The sequence below is a fragment of the Tamandua tetradactyla genome, chromosome 9, assembly GCF_023851605.1.
Source record: "Tamandua tetradactyla isolate mTamTet1 chromosome 9, mTamTet1.pri, whole genome shotgun sequence".
Lineage (NCBI taxonomy): Eukaryota > Metazoa > Chordata > Mammalia > Pilosa > Myrmecophagidae > Tamandua > Tamandua tetradactyla.
Window position 1 is genome coordinate 59,806,524 of NC_135335.1, and position 14,829 is coordinate 59,821,352.

General features: G+C 37.4%; 1 protein-coding gene across 1 annotated transcript in view; it reads right to left on the bottom strand.

Moving 5' to 3' along the window:
* The window catches only part of CTNND2 (catenin delta 2), a 990,776-nt gene that overhangs the window by 237,901 nt on the left and 738,046 nt on the right, over positions 1-14,829 (bottom strand). Inside the window, exon 11 of the mRNA XM_077116860.1 lies at positions 745-958. Coding sequence (XP_076972975.1) covers positions 745-958 — 214 coding nt within the window. The remainder of the gene's footprint in view (positions 1-744; positions 959-14,829) is intronic.

Below are 14,829 nucleotides of genomic sequence, written 5' to 3' on the forward strand. Positions count from 1 at the left end.
GGGTATCATGACCCCAAATTCAGCATTTAGAGCAGTAATGAACATAATCAAGAAGAGCAAACATTAGAGTAATTTGAAATCTCATATTGAAGTCACCCATTTTATCAGCACTAAAGTTTACTTTGTTCACACATGCTAAGTACTAAACATTGTCTCCTTCATTAAATCCTCATGACTCTCTAAGAGGCAGATGTTATTACTATCTCTATTTTATAAATCCTGAAAATTCTATTGTCATAAAAAGGTTTCCTCTTGTGTTCGGTTTTGTAAAATTTTTTAATACGTAATATTACCTTATGACTTATAGTTGCATAGATATTTTATTCAAGAAATTAACTGTTAGGAATAATAAGGCTCTCAGATCTTAACCATACTTTAAGCCAGAATGTATACCTTATTACCAAATGACTCACCCATCTTGTCCTTATATCAATCATTATTAATGCTATTCTAATCATAATTCATGGGAACTGTAAGATGCTCAACTACTTCTAACCACTGAAATATGGTTATAGAATTTTAGTGAGGATTATGTTTCCTGGATTCCAATTGCTTAGTATAATCAGTCCATACGTGTTAATCTGATATCATCTTATTGACTCGTTCATTCATTTGCACACATTGCTGAGGCTGCCCCGTGGCATTAGCATCCTGAGAGGCCGTGGACTGTACTGTCTGGGCTGCAGATCTGCCACTTGGCTGGACAGTGAAAAACCGAGCCTGGGACTCGGTCGCGATTCTAACCTGTGACCAGCTCCCGGATCTCCAGGTCGGTGGTCTTGCGGAGTAACCTCACCAGCGCTGGGATGCCACCACAGTTTTTCAGAGCAATTTTGTTATCATCATTGGCTTTGCCGTACACCAAGTTCCTCAGAGCTCCACAGGCACTGCGGTGGACCTCCGTCATCCGATGGTCCAGCAGGTCCACCAGCAGCTGGATGCCTCCTTGTCGCCTTATCTGAAAGAGCAACAGATACCACTTGTGCTTTAGAGATGATTCACTAGCTAAACCAAGACATGGCTTTCATTAGAGGTACTTGCTACAATTGATTGCATTGAACTGTATGAAGGGATACAAAGAGGAAAGAAAATAAATGAGGGTTCCCTTTAGAATTTATTGCCTTTACTTGCTTTAATATACTACCCAAGAAAAATTCTAATGCATCTCCTTTCAAGCAACTGGATTTTGAATAGATAATTTTAGCATCATAATGGATGTTTTAGGCATTTTTCTTTGTTGAAATATACCACATACTCATAGTGTCAACAAATGGGGAAGCAAAAGACGTTAGAATGGGTCTTACCCCTTAAAAACCAATATTCACAATATGTTTCAGACGGCTGGTCTCCTTACTGCCCTTTGAGTTTCAGACCAATTTTATAATTTAGTCTGGAAGCGGTCAACGTACAAACAATTTCATTGAGTTTTCATTAGCAAAGCTGCATTTAAATATTTCATGGAAGAGTATCTTGATTCATTTAGTAATACCCTCTTATTTTAACTTCAATGTTCCTCAGGAACCAAAGGTAATGTGACACCTCCAATACTAATTTTCTTACTACAGAAATGTCATGCATCCCTTAGGCATCCCAGGACATAGAGCTAAATCCCCAACTTGTTCAAATGTCGCCTTCTCTATAAGGCTACTCTAACCACAATGCTCAAAAGCACAGTCTGAACCGTAACCCCCGCCACCCCCCCTACCCCCCGCCATCAAGCATTTCTGTTTCACCTTAATTTGCTATGGAATTCCTTCATGGCACTTGTCACCTTCCAATTTCCTCATTTAAAATGTTTAATGGTGTTGTCTGTCTCCTGCTGGAACCACCTTTCTGGAGGACAAGTATCATTCTTTTGTTCACTGACACATCTCCATTTCAAGTGCCTACAGCGAGGCCTAGCACACAGGGAGTGCTCAACAAGGACTTGTATGAATGGGTGTGTGGGGGATAATATTTTACTTGCTACAGTAATGTTCTCAGGTTCCCTAAAACAGGGCTTTCCAAAACTGAGTAATGTCATGATTTACAGGGGTGGGAGTGGGGAACAACTTTTTGGAACAGCCTCGGGTCAACAAAGGTTTTACTTTGTTTACAAACAAATGAGGGTCTACATCATTCATAAAAGTTGGACAAACAGATCAGTTGGAATATGCTTATAGGAATTACCGTCAGGCATCAACAACATGAAAAGATAATAAGTTGAAATCCTCACAGGACACATGGATCTCAAGGCCCTAATTTGGAATGCATGAAGGTAGGTTACTACATATTGTATCTCCTGTGAGACAGGAGTAGGCAGAAGAGGAGGGGAAGACTGGGGGTGGGGAGTGGGCAGGATTCATGAGTAGGATTCTAACTTCCCAGGAAGGTGGCTAGATGGGTTACTAGGACAATTTTAAAAAGAGAAAAAGGAGAAAAAAACAACTTATGGTTTTAATCCAGAGCCCACCCAGCACCCACCCAAGAGAGAGGAAGTTAGTATCACTGTGTGCACATGGCCTGCACATAGAAATCTGATATAAATCTGAATTAAACCACATCCACTTTACTATAATCATTCAGAAGGGATATTCCATTTGTTTGAAGAGGTTAAAATATGAATGTCATTTTTCTCTATGGGTGTATATTTTGCATGTATGGGCTTCACTTTAAAATCCTCTGGGTTTAACTTTCTGAATGATGAAGCTGTTGAAAATGGACACTAATAAATTCATCCTTGTAGTGAATCTACCAGTTATGTATTAAAAGTAGATGGTATAATCTATATCTATCTATCTATCTATCTATCTATCTATCTATCTATCTATCTATCTATCTATCTATCTATCCATCTCTATCTAACCTTTTAGCTATACTAGATATTATAGTTAATATTTTCAATCCATGATAATATATATTATCATTATATTACCATTAATATCTACTTAATTAATTAAGCTACTGAAATATTATTCCAAAACACTCAGAAGGAAAATTAATTCAAAATGAGTACAATATGAATTCTTAATAGTATCATAAGACTACAGTGTTTTCAGTGTGACCCCAGTTAAAGGCATATGCCAAAATTTACAATGAGATCATAGGCTCTATTTTATTTATAGACACACAAATAAGACAATTCAACTTGGCATTTTGATCTTGTTTTGGGGGTCGCGAGACCATTTATATTAAAACTTTCCTTGGGTGGCCAATGGTGTCACAGTGGCAGAGTTCTTGTCTGCCATCCTGGAAAACTGGGTTCGATTCCCAGTGCCTGCCCATGTCAAAAAAAAAAAAGTTTCTATTTTCTTGGGTTTGAATTTTTTTTTTTTTTTTTTAAAGGAAAGACAGAGAGAAGGAAGGAAGGATAGAAGGAAGGAAGGAAGGAAGAAAGGGAAACATTTTTAAACATTTTCTTGTTTTATTGTATTCTGTTTCTCCGTTTTTGTTACATGGGCTGGGGCCGGGAATCGAACCGAGGTCCTCCGGCATAGCAGGCAAGCACTTTGCCCGCTGAGCCACCGCGGCCCGCCCTTGGGTTTGAATTTTATCTGAGAACGTGAGAATTCTTCTTGGGTTTTCCGAATTCCCTGAAACATTCAACTGAGTTGGTTTTTAAACATTCCTCTCTGTGAACTGTGATGGCCAAGTCCTCGGTTCTTTCTCTTCCTCCTACTGCCTCCCCTCTTCTAAGAAGATCAGATGGTAAGACATGAAATGCACTTTCAGTTCTACTTTGCAGGGTCTTGATTTCATTGCAGGGCTTCTGGGCAGCTGGGGGTGGGGGCGGGGGCAGGGATGCATCCAGATGTCGCCCTCTTCCCTTCTCTACTTTGCTTTTCTCCTGGGTCCTCCTTGTACCACAGCCCTTCCAGATTCTTCTTATGATCTACCTTAAACCCTTCTAAACCTCGTAACAAAACTTTTTTAAGCATTAGAAAGCTACAGGGTAAACTGTCTTCTTTTGTTTTGGCACCTTCGCTTCCTCTCCCACTAAAGAAATGGTAAAGCAGCTTTATCTTCCATTTGTCCTTCCAACTGATCATTCCATACCTAACAGGCTGAGCCCTGGCTTCGGTTCACACCCCATTATTTCTGGTTTAACTAGAGTTTACCTTCTCATCTTACTCTCTTAATCATCTCCATGCTGTAGTTTCCAAAACTGAAATCTTGAAAGATGCAAATTCAATATTTATTAAAACACAACCAGCTTAGCCTGGCCCCAGAAAAGCATCTGAAACATGACAGTAAATCAAGAAATAGTTATTAGATGAACGGAAGAATGGCCCAGATGACTGCCACATGTTAGTTTCCTCCTCTTTCTCTCTCTCTGTTTTTTTTTTTTCTTTTTTCTTTTTGGGGTGCATGGTCTGGGAATCAAACCTGGGTTTCCCGCATGGAAGGCAAATATTCTACCACCGAACCACCCATGCACCCTCATGCAATCCTTCTCTTTTAAGATTGCCTGTGTGATTCAGATTTATATACACGAATACAGAATACTGAATAAAAACCATCTATGTTACAATACATTCAGGAAAAAGGACAGCTTGAATTGGACTGGGATTGAACAAATCTCCTATCTGCTCATTTCCTGAATCTGATAAAAGTGGGGAAATGGCTTTTCATACATAACCTGAATAGACAGTCTTAAATTTGTTCATTATATGATTCTTTCATACAAGATCCAATTAAGTCAACTGTTCCTATGTCAATGGTCACATTTATTGTCTTGCCTCAGTGGGAACCTCAGGAATCTAGATAGAGAGAGGTGGACAAGAAGTGAAAAAGGTGGAGGCTGATGAACTCCATGACCAGGGGAAATACAAAATGATTTAACCAACCAGACAAAGCAAAGCCATGTCCTACTGCTTGCCCTAGTAGGTAGTTTAATCAGAAGGCATGCTTAATCCTGATGTAGACGGTCTCTTGGGAGTGAACGTTTGGATGGTGTGTGCTTACCTCAGCCACTGGGTACAGAGAAACATGAAAACTGCTTCTACACCTTTGTCACAAAATACAGGTTTTGAAGTATTTTTTCTACTTAAACTCCAGCACTGAAAGGATCAAAATCCATCCAAGAGGTGGATGCAATGAGTTTCTTCCTTGTCCATTCCTTACAAAGCAGAATATATATATATAAGCCTTTTAAATCAGGAAATAGGATGGGCAATTAAATTAAGTACAAGAAAAATGCCAATAATGCAATATCACCCATCGCAAAAAATAGAGTTTCTTCACTTAATGGAATTCTTACTCTTAATACTATCTGTATTTATTGAGAATAAAATACATTTATCAATAAATTATCATTAAATTAATAGCAATATCAAGGAATAATTTATAACATAGTCACTTACAGAAGTGTTTGTGTGTTCATGACAGTCTTTCTAAAATGATAATGAATATGTCTATGCATAGTGAGTTTAAAAATTACCTTGACGGCTTGCAAGAGAAGTTGTCTTGGGAGGAACCAGCCTTCATTTAGAAGCATACCTGGAGAAGTGACTACCCATAATGAGAACCTGAGGGCGCGGGGCATCTAAACCTTTTTGGCAACACAAAAGATTGCTCACCTGCTCTGCATTTGAAAGGAGAAGGAATTTGGAGCTGAGGATAGGAAAGAATAGTCTTTGTCAAAAGACTGGCTCAAGCCCCTTCAAGATATAATGCCTGAATGTCTTTCAAGCCAAATTTAGTCAACTGAGCCAAGATTTTAAATATAGAAATGTAACTCATAATGAATTATTTGAATGAGTGTTTTGCATTTTGGACTGCAAGACATGGACATAAATTAAGGAAGCGTTCAGGAAGTTAAATTTAAACACACACACATTCTTCTATTCTATTTGTTCAAATCAGACCCGCGGTGTTATAAACTGGCCATACTCTGAAGTACTAAAGGACATCCAGATAAATTATCAGTAAAAAGCGACCATCTTTCAATGAAACATTTCAAAGGAGTTTCATTATCAAAGCATCAAAAGGACCTCTTAATTAAGCAGCATCACCTACTGGTTGGTGAGATAAGGATTTCACAGTAGGTATGGATCTTGGATATCCATTTCTATATCCCCTAGTGATCTACTGCATTTTCATCCAAATGCATATATCTCTGAGCATTAACTAAAGAAAATAGGGTAGACCTGAGAACCAAAGTAAATTTAAATAATATTCTCCTGAATAATATATAGCACTTCTTGCTTTAGATATTTATGACCAATCAAGTCACAATGTCTAAAAATTGGTTTATAAAGATTATCAAGAAACACTTATGGGCCCAGTGGTTTTACTACATTCTCAATTAACTTCTATTTTTCCTATAGTGTGGGTTTGAAAAATTAAAAAATGGTATTGTTATAATATATTCCTTACTAATATTTAACAAATATTTTTTTTTTCTGCTGAAAGCCTTACTGGAAGATACAAAGTTTGCAGATCCAAAACCAGAGGCTTAAATAGAGAAAAGTGGATCTCACTTTTCCACTTTAATATAGAAATTACCAAGTAATCAGTTTGCAAAATACATATTCTCCCTTGTTGAATCACATCCTTTGCTTTTATTACAAAGTCAGTTAATTAATCAATGTTTTCTTACACTCTGAGTTGGTACAGGTCCATGTAACTGCCTCCATTTAATAGGTGAACCAGGATGAATTATGTTTCTTTTTTTAACTGTTTTACAGAATGGGTCTATTGTAGTGGTTTTGGAGCTTGGTGGGCACAAATCATAGCTCTTGCTCTTTTTATCATTTTGAAAGGATTACGTACCCTAGAAAAGCTATGTTTTAATTCTGACCCATTTTGTGGAGGCAGCAGTTTCTTATAATCCCTATTCAGCACTGTAGGCTGGAAACCTGATTGAATTATCTTTACAAAGATATGACTCACTCAATTGTGGGTATTAATAGTTAATTAGAGGGAGCTGTGACACCATCTATTTCAGCTGGGTCTTGATCAGTTTACTGAAATCTTTTAAAACAGGATACATTTTGGAGAGAGCAGCAGAGTCACAAGATCCACGAGAGCCCAGGCAGCCAGAGACCTTTGGAGATGGAGAAGAAAAATGTCCCCAGGGGAGCTTCATAAAGCAAGAAGCCATGTTCACCATGTGCCTTCCCAGCTGAGAGAGAAACCCTGAATGTCACTGGCCTTTATTGAGTGAAGGTAGACTCTTGGTGCCTTAATTTGGACATTTTTATAGACTTGCTTTACTTGGGACATTTTCACAGCCTATAACCGTAAACTTGCAACTTAATTAATCCCTTCTTTTTAAAAACTGTTCCATTTCTGCTATATCACATTCAGACAGACAGCTAGTAAACTAGAACACTCTTTAGAAAATCCTTGTTCCTTCAGGCAAGTTACCTAAATGTTTGCAAAACATGACCAAAATGTTAACCTACACCAAAGAGTTGCTTTGAGGATTACATGAGATTTTAAATATGAAGTGTTTAACACAAAGAAAAACAGTCCAACAAAAAATGGGCAAAGGACTTGAACAGAAATTTCTCCAAAAAAATATACAAATGGCAGCTAAGTAAATGAAAAGATGCTTAACATTATTAGTCATCAGGGAAATGCAAATTGAAATCATAGTGAAATACCACTTCATGCCCATTCGGATGGCTATTATTAAAAAAACAAAACATCAAATAACAAATATTGGAGAGGGTCATGGAGAAACTGGATCCCCTGTTCATTGATGGAAGGAATCTAAAATGGTTCAGTAACTCTGGAAAACAGTTTGGCAGCTCCTTAGAAGTTACACATAGAGCTACCATATGACCTGGCAATTCCACTGCCAGGTACATACCCCAAGAAATTGAAAAAAGGGATAAAAACATTTGTACACCAATGTTCATATCAACACTGTTCACAATAATAGGAAGGTAGAAACAACCCAAATGTTTGTTGACAGAGGAATGAATAAACATAATGCGGTATGCACTTACACTAGAATATTATTCAGCCCTACAAAAGGAATGCCGTTCACATGTCACAACACTGGATGAACCTTAAATGCGTGAATAAAGCCAGCGGCAAAAGGACAGCTATTGTATGATTCAACTTAAATAAAATATCTAAAGTAAGCAAATTAATAAGAAAATAGAAGGTAAATTAAAAGTTGCAGGGGTCAGAGGCAGGGGGTGGGGTGTGGGGCAGGGACTTATCGTTAATACTTGTTTAGGTACAGCCTTTCCATTCAGAGGCATGAAAAAGTTTTGGTAAAGGACAGTGGGATGGTAACACAACATTGTGATCAATTCCACAGAAATGTACACTTAAGATGGGACTTTCTACATGTTCTCACAATAAAAACAATTTTAAAAAGTGAAGTGTCTAAAACTGCTCAATGAATATTATCTGTCAAGGATTCGCCCACTGTACTGACATGTTAAATGATATTCTTAATTGAATTTACTGCCTGGTTTATATGTGGACTAATTTAATAATATGCTGATAGAATATAGGATAGAGTCAGTGAAAGTATACAGTTCATAGGTATAACTTTATAAATTTCATTTAATGTGTGCACTATATATTATTCAATAGATCACAAATCCAATCTGGGGAATAACTATTGAGATTAAATAGGGGATACATTTATTCTAGAATAAACTGCATGGATTATATTGGTCATTTAAAAAAGTAATTTCAAAGCATGTGCATCATTATTGCAACAGAGTTATTTGACTAGATGTATTTCTGAGGCAAGTATAATGAGTTAATTCATCTACAATTAAAAAAGAATAAGGATGCAATTTAGCCAAATGTTTTCTTCCCATTATGATAAGTTAGATGACAAAAAGCAGGCTTTTAAAATCTAATAATTTTTAGTTGATATTAGTCCTTATATAAAAAAGGAAATATCCTTCTGAAATGTATAAAATATTTTTGGCAAAAAGAGGGAAGAACCACTTTTTTATTTTATTAATAAAGTAGCTCCTAATAAACAGATGAAAAAATGCAATTAGTAGCAAACAACTCAAAAGAAATAATTACTAATGGCTTAAATGGCTTTGATGATTCTACTCTCACAAAAGGTCTCCCAACTGCCATTCATATGCCCTGATGTAGGACGTGTTGGGGTCTTGAATTCATCTCTATTCTTGTCTAGCATCAAGATCTGTGAGTGTTTGAAGTCTGTGTTTCTGCTTTGCCTACCTCAAGACAGACAAATGGAAGAACCCACTGGAACTCATATGGAAGGGATACAAATATTTATAGATGCATTATTATTACTATTTTATTTCCCTTATTCTATCCAATCCAAAGGCCCCTACAATTCCCAGAACCTTTTCCACTCCATACAGATTTCCCAGAGCAGCTCACACCCCACTAAACATATCCTCAGATGGTACTGAAATTGGGCAAAACCATCTCACAGGAAATTGCTGTACCTATAATATAATGAACATCTTGGAGATGAGAATCTGATTTTTTTTTTTTTGTTATCTTCACTTAAAACTTTAAAAGAAGTGGTTGACATTGTATTACCTGTTAGTATAGGCTCCATCCATAAAGAAAATTATTTGATTGATTTCTGAAATGATCTATTTTAGACCAGTTTGAACTTTCAAGTCATCATCATCTTTATGGTTTTAAAGAAATAAAGGGAAGGGGGAAATATCCTATATCTGGGTCTGAATGTGAATCATTATTCCACACAGTGATGCATTTTACAAGATGCTTTAAAAGGAACAAAGCTTCCAAAGACCACAAGCAAATAATATCTGCCACAGTCCTTGGCCCTTTCTATTCCCCTATTGCTAACTGTGATTGTAAGCAGTGAAGTTTTCTAGACATGCACCCTGTCTACGAATGAAAAGCAGTCATATAAGTGGATGAACAGTAGGAATTCTGGATTCTCAATTTGAAAATCCTGCCACCTGCAAGGAAGGGGGCACTGAGGGCAAACATGCTTCAAAGTTGCCTGTCTGGGAGCTGGGGAGCTGGTGCTCTCATGCAAACACCCATGTCAGTGCTCGGAATTGCTGAAAGCCAGAGACCAGTTTCAACATTACTTTTTTTTTCTCAGCCAAAACCCACATGGGACCATGTTTTGTTATTCAGATGGCTCTTAGCACATCCTATTTGTATTGCAGTTGCATATACATATCTTATAAATACCAAGTCATTCAACTTTATAATGCTCATCAGTTAGCCCATTGCTTTTCTTGCAGGAGGTGTTCACATCGATAAGAGATAAATCAGTTCAGGTTAATATTCTTTCAACAGTATCTGAACTTCTCCTCAAACAAATCTGTCAGTAGAAGGGACATAGATCATTGGCCACACTTTTGTAATATGACTGATTAAAATTCCTGTATAACTGATTCGATTTCGGTTTCCAGCAGGTGCTGAGACTTTTGCTGGTTAAACCAGCTTTCATTAGATTAAATTTCTCTATGTGTGTTTGGGCCAAAAAATAGACACATTCTCTAACAACAGTGATAGGATGCATGGAATAGGACTACTTCTTAATAGTACTAATGTTACTTTTTAGACACACCCAGGAAAGCCCCTTCTTCTTCACATGTAAATAGGGAATTAATTTGAGTCTACAAATTCCTTATGTAAAAACATCACTTAGGAAAGATGCCCAAACAGATATAACGGTTTGCATGCCCTGGCATAAGTTTTGAACTTCTAGATACTTAATACAACAGCGACCATCACAAAAAATGCTGTCCTCCCTTCCTGTGCAAACCGATCTCAGATATTTCTTGAGATACTGGCTGATATTAATGTTCCAGGGTTTTCTCTGAGTTACAAAGTGTGGATGAAATTACATCACAATACCGGGTCACTCCAGGAGTGACTTAAGTCATTCCATTCCAGTGGTTTGAATGGGCCATTCCCAAACAGAGAGATTCCAGCAGTGCTTTCCTTGGGTAATCTGTAACATCATCATCCAGAGACACATATTGTGTGTGTGTGTATGTGTGTGTGGCAGGGTGGAGGGAGGGTTTCTCCTTTGAAAGCCATGCTTCCAGCTTCAAAGGCTATCCTTAATTTTTCTTTACCTTGGTGAAAACATCTCCTCTGCACATAATCTGCTGAAGCAGACATATACTGTATAAGACAGTGAGAATTGAATCTGTTGAAAATTTGATGAAAATACAAGAAGGGCTCATGTTATTGGCATCATTTATATCAAGGGCATATTGTCAGGGCCACATCTAAAACAAGGATTTATTGTCTCCGAAAGTGGACCTGGATTAAAATATTTACAGATACCTCTCTATGGATGACACATCCTGACTCCTTCCTTCTCTCCCACTTTTCAGGAATCTAATATTTTTCACTTCTTTGTGGTGTTGCTGGATGGTTATTGTCTCATCTAATTGTTCATGCTTAGAGAACTAATTAGATTGCCTGTCTTGACCCAGATCTATTGTCCACCATCATTTCTGGCTGTGAGTGCTTGTTTACAGCTATCTAGCAGACTATCTGAAACTGGCTCCTAAAAAAATCTGTGACTATTGTGGTGCTTAAGCAACTTAGGACTAGTAAGAGTCCCACTGAAAACTGGAATAAGGCAAGGACACCATTTATGAGCCTTATTAATTAACTTGGTAGTAGAGGTTATGGTCAGTAGTGTAAGACTGAAAACTGAAATAAGAGGTAAATCATTTGGAAGAAAGACACAATTGTCAAAAGCCCTGAAAATTATATGGAATTAATAAGGGAATTCAGTAAAGTACAAGCTAAATATTTTTAAAATGAAAAGCTTTCTTATGAATTCATATATAAATTTAGAGTTTTATTATATAATAAAGGTAATTTCTTAAAAGTTCAATAGAGAAACATTCCAGTCACAAGAATAATATAGCATACTAAATATTAAGAAACAAACATAACAAAGTATACTGCATAACCTTACAGACGTATGAAACAGCAGACCTGAATTAACATGGACTGCAGCCACTTTCCCATACGAGAAAACCACTATTGCAAAATTATCCACTCCCAAGATTACTTTAAACTTTGAAACAGTTCTAACCCCAGAACTAATATATTTTAAAGAGTTTTAAAATTTTTTTTCTGGACATAATGACTTGAGTTCAACTAGATAAATCGACATGGGAAAAATCATAGGAAAATGAAGAATTATGGAAGTATGAATGTATTCTAAGGCACCCATAAAGAGAACAGTACAACAGTGGTCCAAAGAATCAACCAAGAACAAGCTTATTCACGTGACTTTAGGCTATCATCATGAAGCAGTGGGGATTTAATACCCAGAATTAGTGAACACAGGCTCATCATTTGAGGTGAAAAAATACTTAATTCCTTCTTCACAACTATTGAAAATGAATTCCAGATGGAGTAAAAATTTAAACGCGAAATGTAAAACAAAGAAGAACTAAAGGAATATTTAAATAGATATTTCTTTATTACTGGGGTCAGAAGGTTGGCACTTAATTAGAAGTTCAGAAGCCATTATAGAACTATACACACATTCTATAATGAGGCTTACAAATGCCATTGTCTTATATGGAGGATTTATATAGAAAATATAACTAAAGATGTAAGGTCAACCAAAAACAAACATTCCTCAAATTCTGGTTTTGTATTTTAACATAATTAATCAATCATCTTCTTTAAGAATTAACAATGGGAGGAGGGACAAGATGATGACTTAGTGAGGTGTGAGTTTAGTTCGTCCTCCAGAGCAGCTAGTAAATAGCCAGGGACAGTACAAAACAACTCCTGGGGCCACATCAGTGACTGGACACACAATGTACCCCAGTCTGGACAGGTGGACCAGCTGAGACCTGACACAGACTACAAACCCCTGAAACCACAGAGGCTGGTGCCCCTCCACCATGGGCATGGTGGGCTGGTTCCCCTAGGGGAAAGGAAACAGACTTTACTAGCAACCAGCATTTAGCTCAACCAAGCTTCAAGTGAAGAATTAACAAATTCTGACTACTGAAAACAGGTTCCTAGCACAGATTAAACCTGGAATAAGCACTAAAGGAACTAGGAGTTTTTGCCATGGCAGAGAAGGGGCAGGGATGATGGAAAAAACCAAAATGAAACACAGACTTTTTGAGTTAAACAGCACAAAATACTGGAAAAGGGCTAGACCCCAAGAAAGGGGGCACATTGAGCCTGGAAATACAAAGAGCCACATACCAACCTAAACTCTTGATTGACAAACCTGAGGAGTAAGGGTCTGTCTTTGAAAAAGCTTTTTTTTCTTTTTCTTTTTATATTTTTACTCCTTAACAGTTCATTACATAGAACTGGAAGCACTCTCAGCTCCAGCACTGTCCCAGGCAAGCACAAAATTGAACAAAGTAACTAATCAGGGGAAAGGAGTTGATTCCCTAAAGGGTGTGTCTTCCCTAAAAATAAGGGGGTGGAGCCCAGCTCAAGGGAAATCCCTCCTTCAAGGAATTCATGCCCAAGGGACTGGAAAACCGAAATGATTAAAGTAGTCATACTACTTCACCTCTGTCTCAACAATGCCCCTGGTAGGGAGAGTCTGCTGAAATTAAAGGTACATCACTTTAAGCTGGTGGGAAGTCATGGGCAGACAGGTATCATATGCTGGGCAGGACAGGAAAAGCACAGAGTCTAGAGGCTTCTTAGGAAAGTTTGACAACTTGCTGGGTCTCATTCTCAGGGAAAAGTGATGCTGGCTACTCTTTCCTCTTAAGATGTGGGCCTGTCTGATCTGGGAAAATATGCCTGGGGTATATAATAGTTGAGGAGACCCTCCTTTAAGAAAAAGGCTCCATATAGGCAGGGCAAGAATAGGAAAACAAGAACTGAAAAATCCTGCTCAGTTAAACAGAACTTGTGCTAGATGTCTAGAATAATTTTGAATGTCAAAGAACAGATAGAGAACAAAGTCATCCAGCAAGAAAATCCTAGATAAGAGTGAAAACAAGCTCTAGAATAAACTAATTAGGGAAATTAAATGCCTAGACAGTAGCAAAAAAATAAGGAGTCATGCCAGAAAAAATGAAGATGTGGCCCAGTCAAAGGAACAAACCAAACTTCAAATGAGACACAGGAGCTGAAACAACTAATTCAGGATGTTTGAATAGACATGGAAAATTTCATCAAAAATCAAATCAACAAGTTGAGGGAGGATATAGAGAAGACATTGGATGAACAAAAGAACTTGAAATCTGAAAAAAATCACAGAACTTGTGGTAATGTAAGGCATAATAGAAGCGATGAAAAAAACAATGTAAACTGGCAGCAACACATCTGAAGAGGCAGAAGAAAGGATTAGTGAACTAGAAGACTGGAGTGTGAAATCTGTCATACAAGAGAAAATGCAGGGAAAAGAATGGAAGCATATGAGCAGGGTCTCAGGGAACTGAATGACAATATGAAGCACATGAATATATATGTTGTGGATGTCCCAGAAGGAGAAGAGAAAGGAAAAGAAGGAGGAAGACTAAAGGAGGATTAAAATTTCCCATCTTTTATGACATAAAATTATAAATCCAAGAAGTGCAGCACACCCCAAAGAGAACAGATCCAAATAGATATACTTCAACATATTTACTAATCAGATTGTCAAATGTCAAAGATAAGGAGAGAATGTTTAAAACAGCAAGAGAAAAGCAATCTGTCACACACAAGGGGAGTCCAACAAGATGATGTATGGATTTCTCAGTAGAAACCATGGAAGCAAGAAGGAAGTGGTATGATATAAGATTCTAAAAGAGAAAAACTGCCAACCAAGAATTCTATACCCAGCAAAATCATGCTTCAAAAATGAGGGGGAGAGTAAAATATTTTCAGACAAACAATCACTGAGAGAATTTGTGACTAAGAGCCCAGCGCTACAAGAAATACTAAAGGGAGCACTAT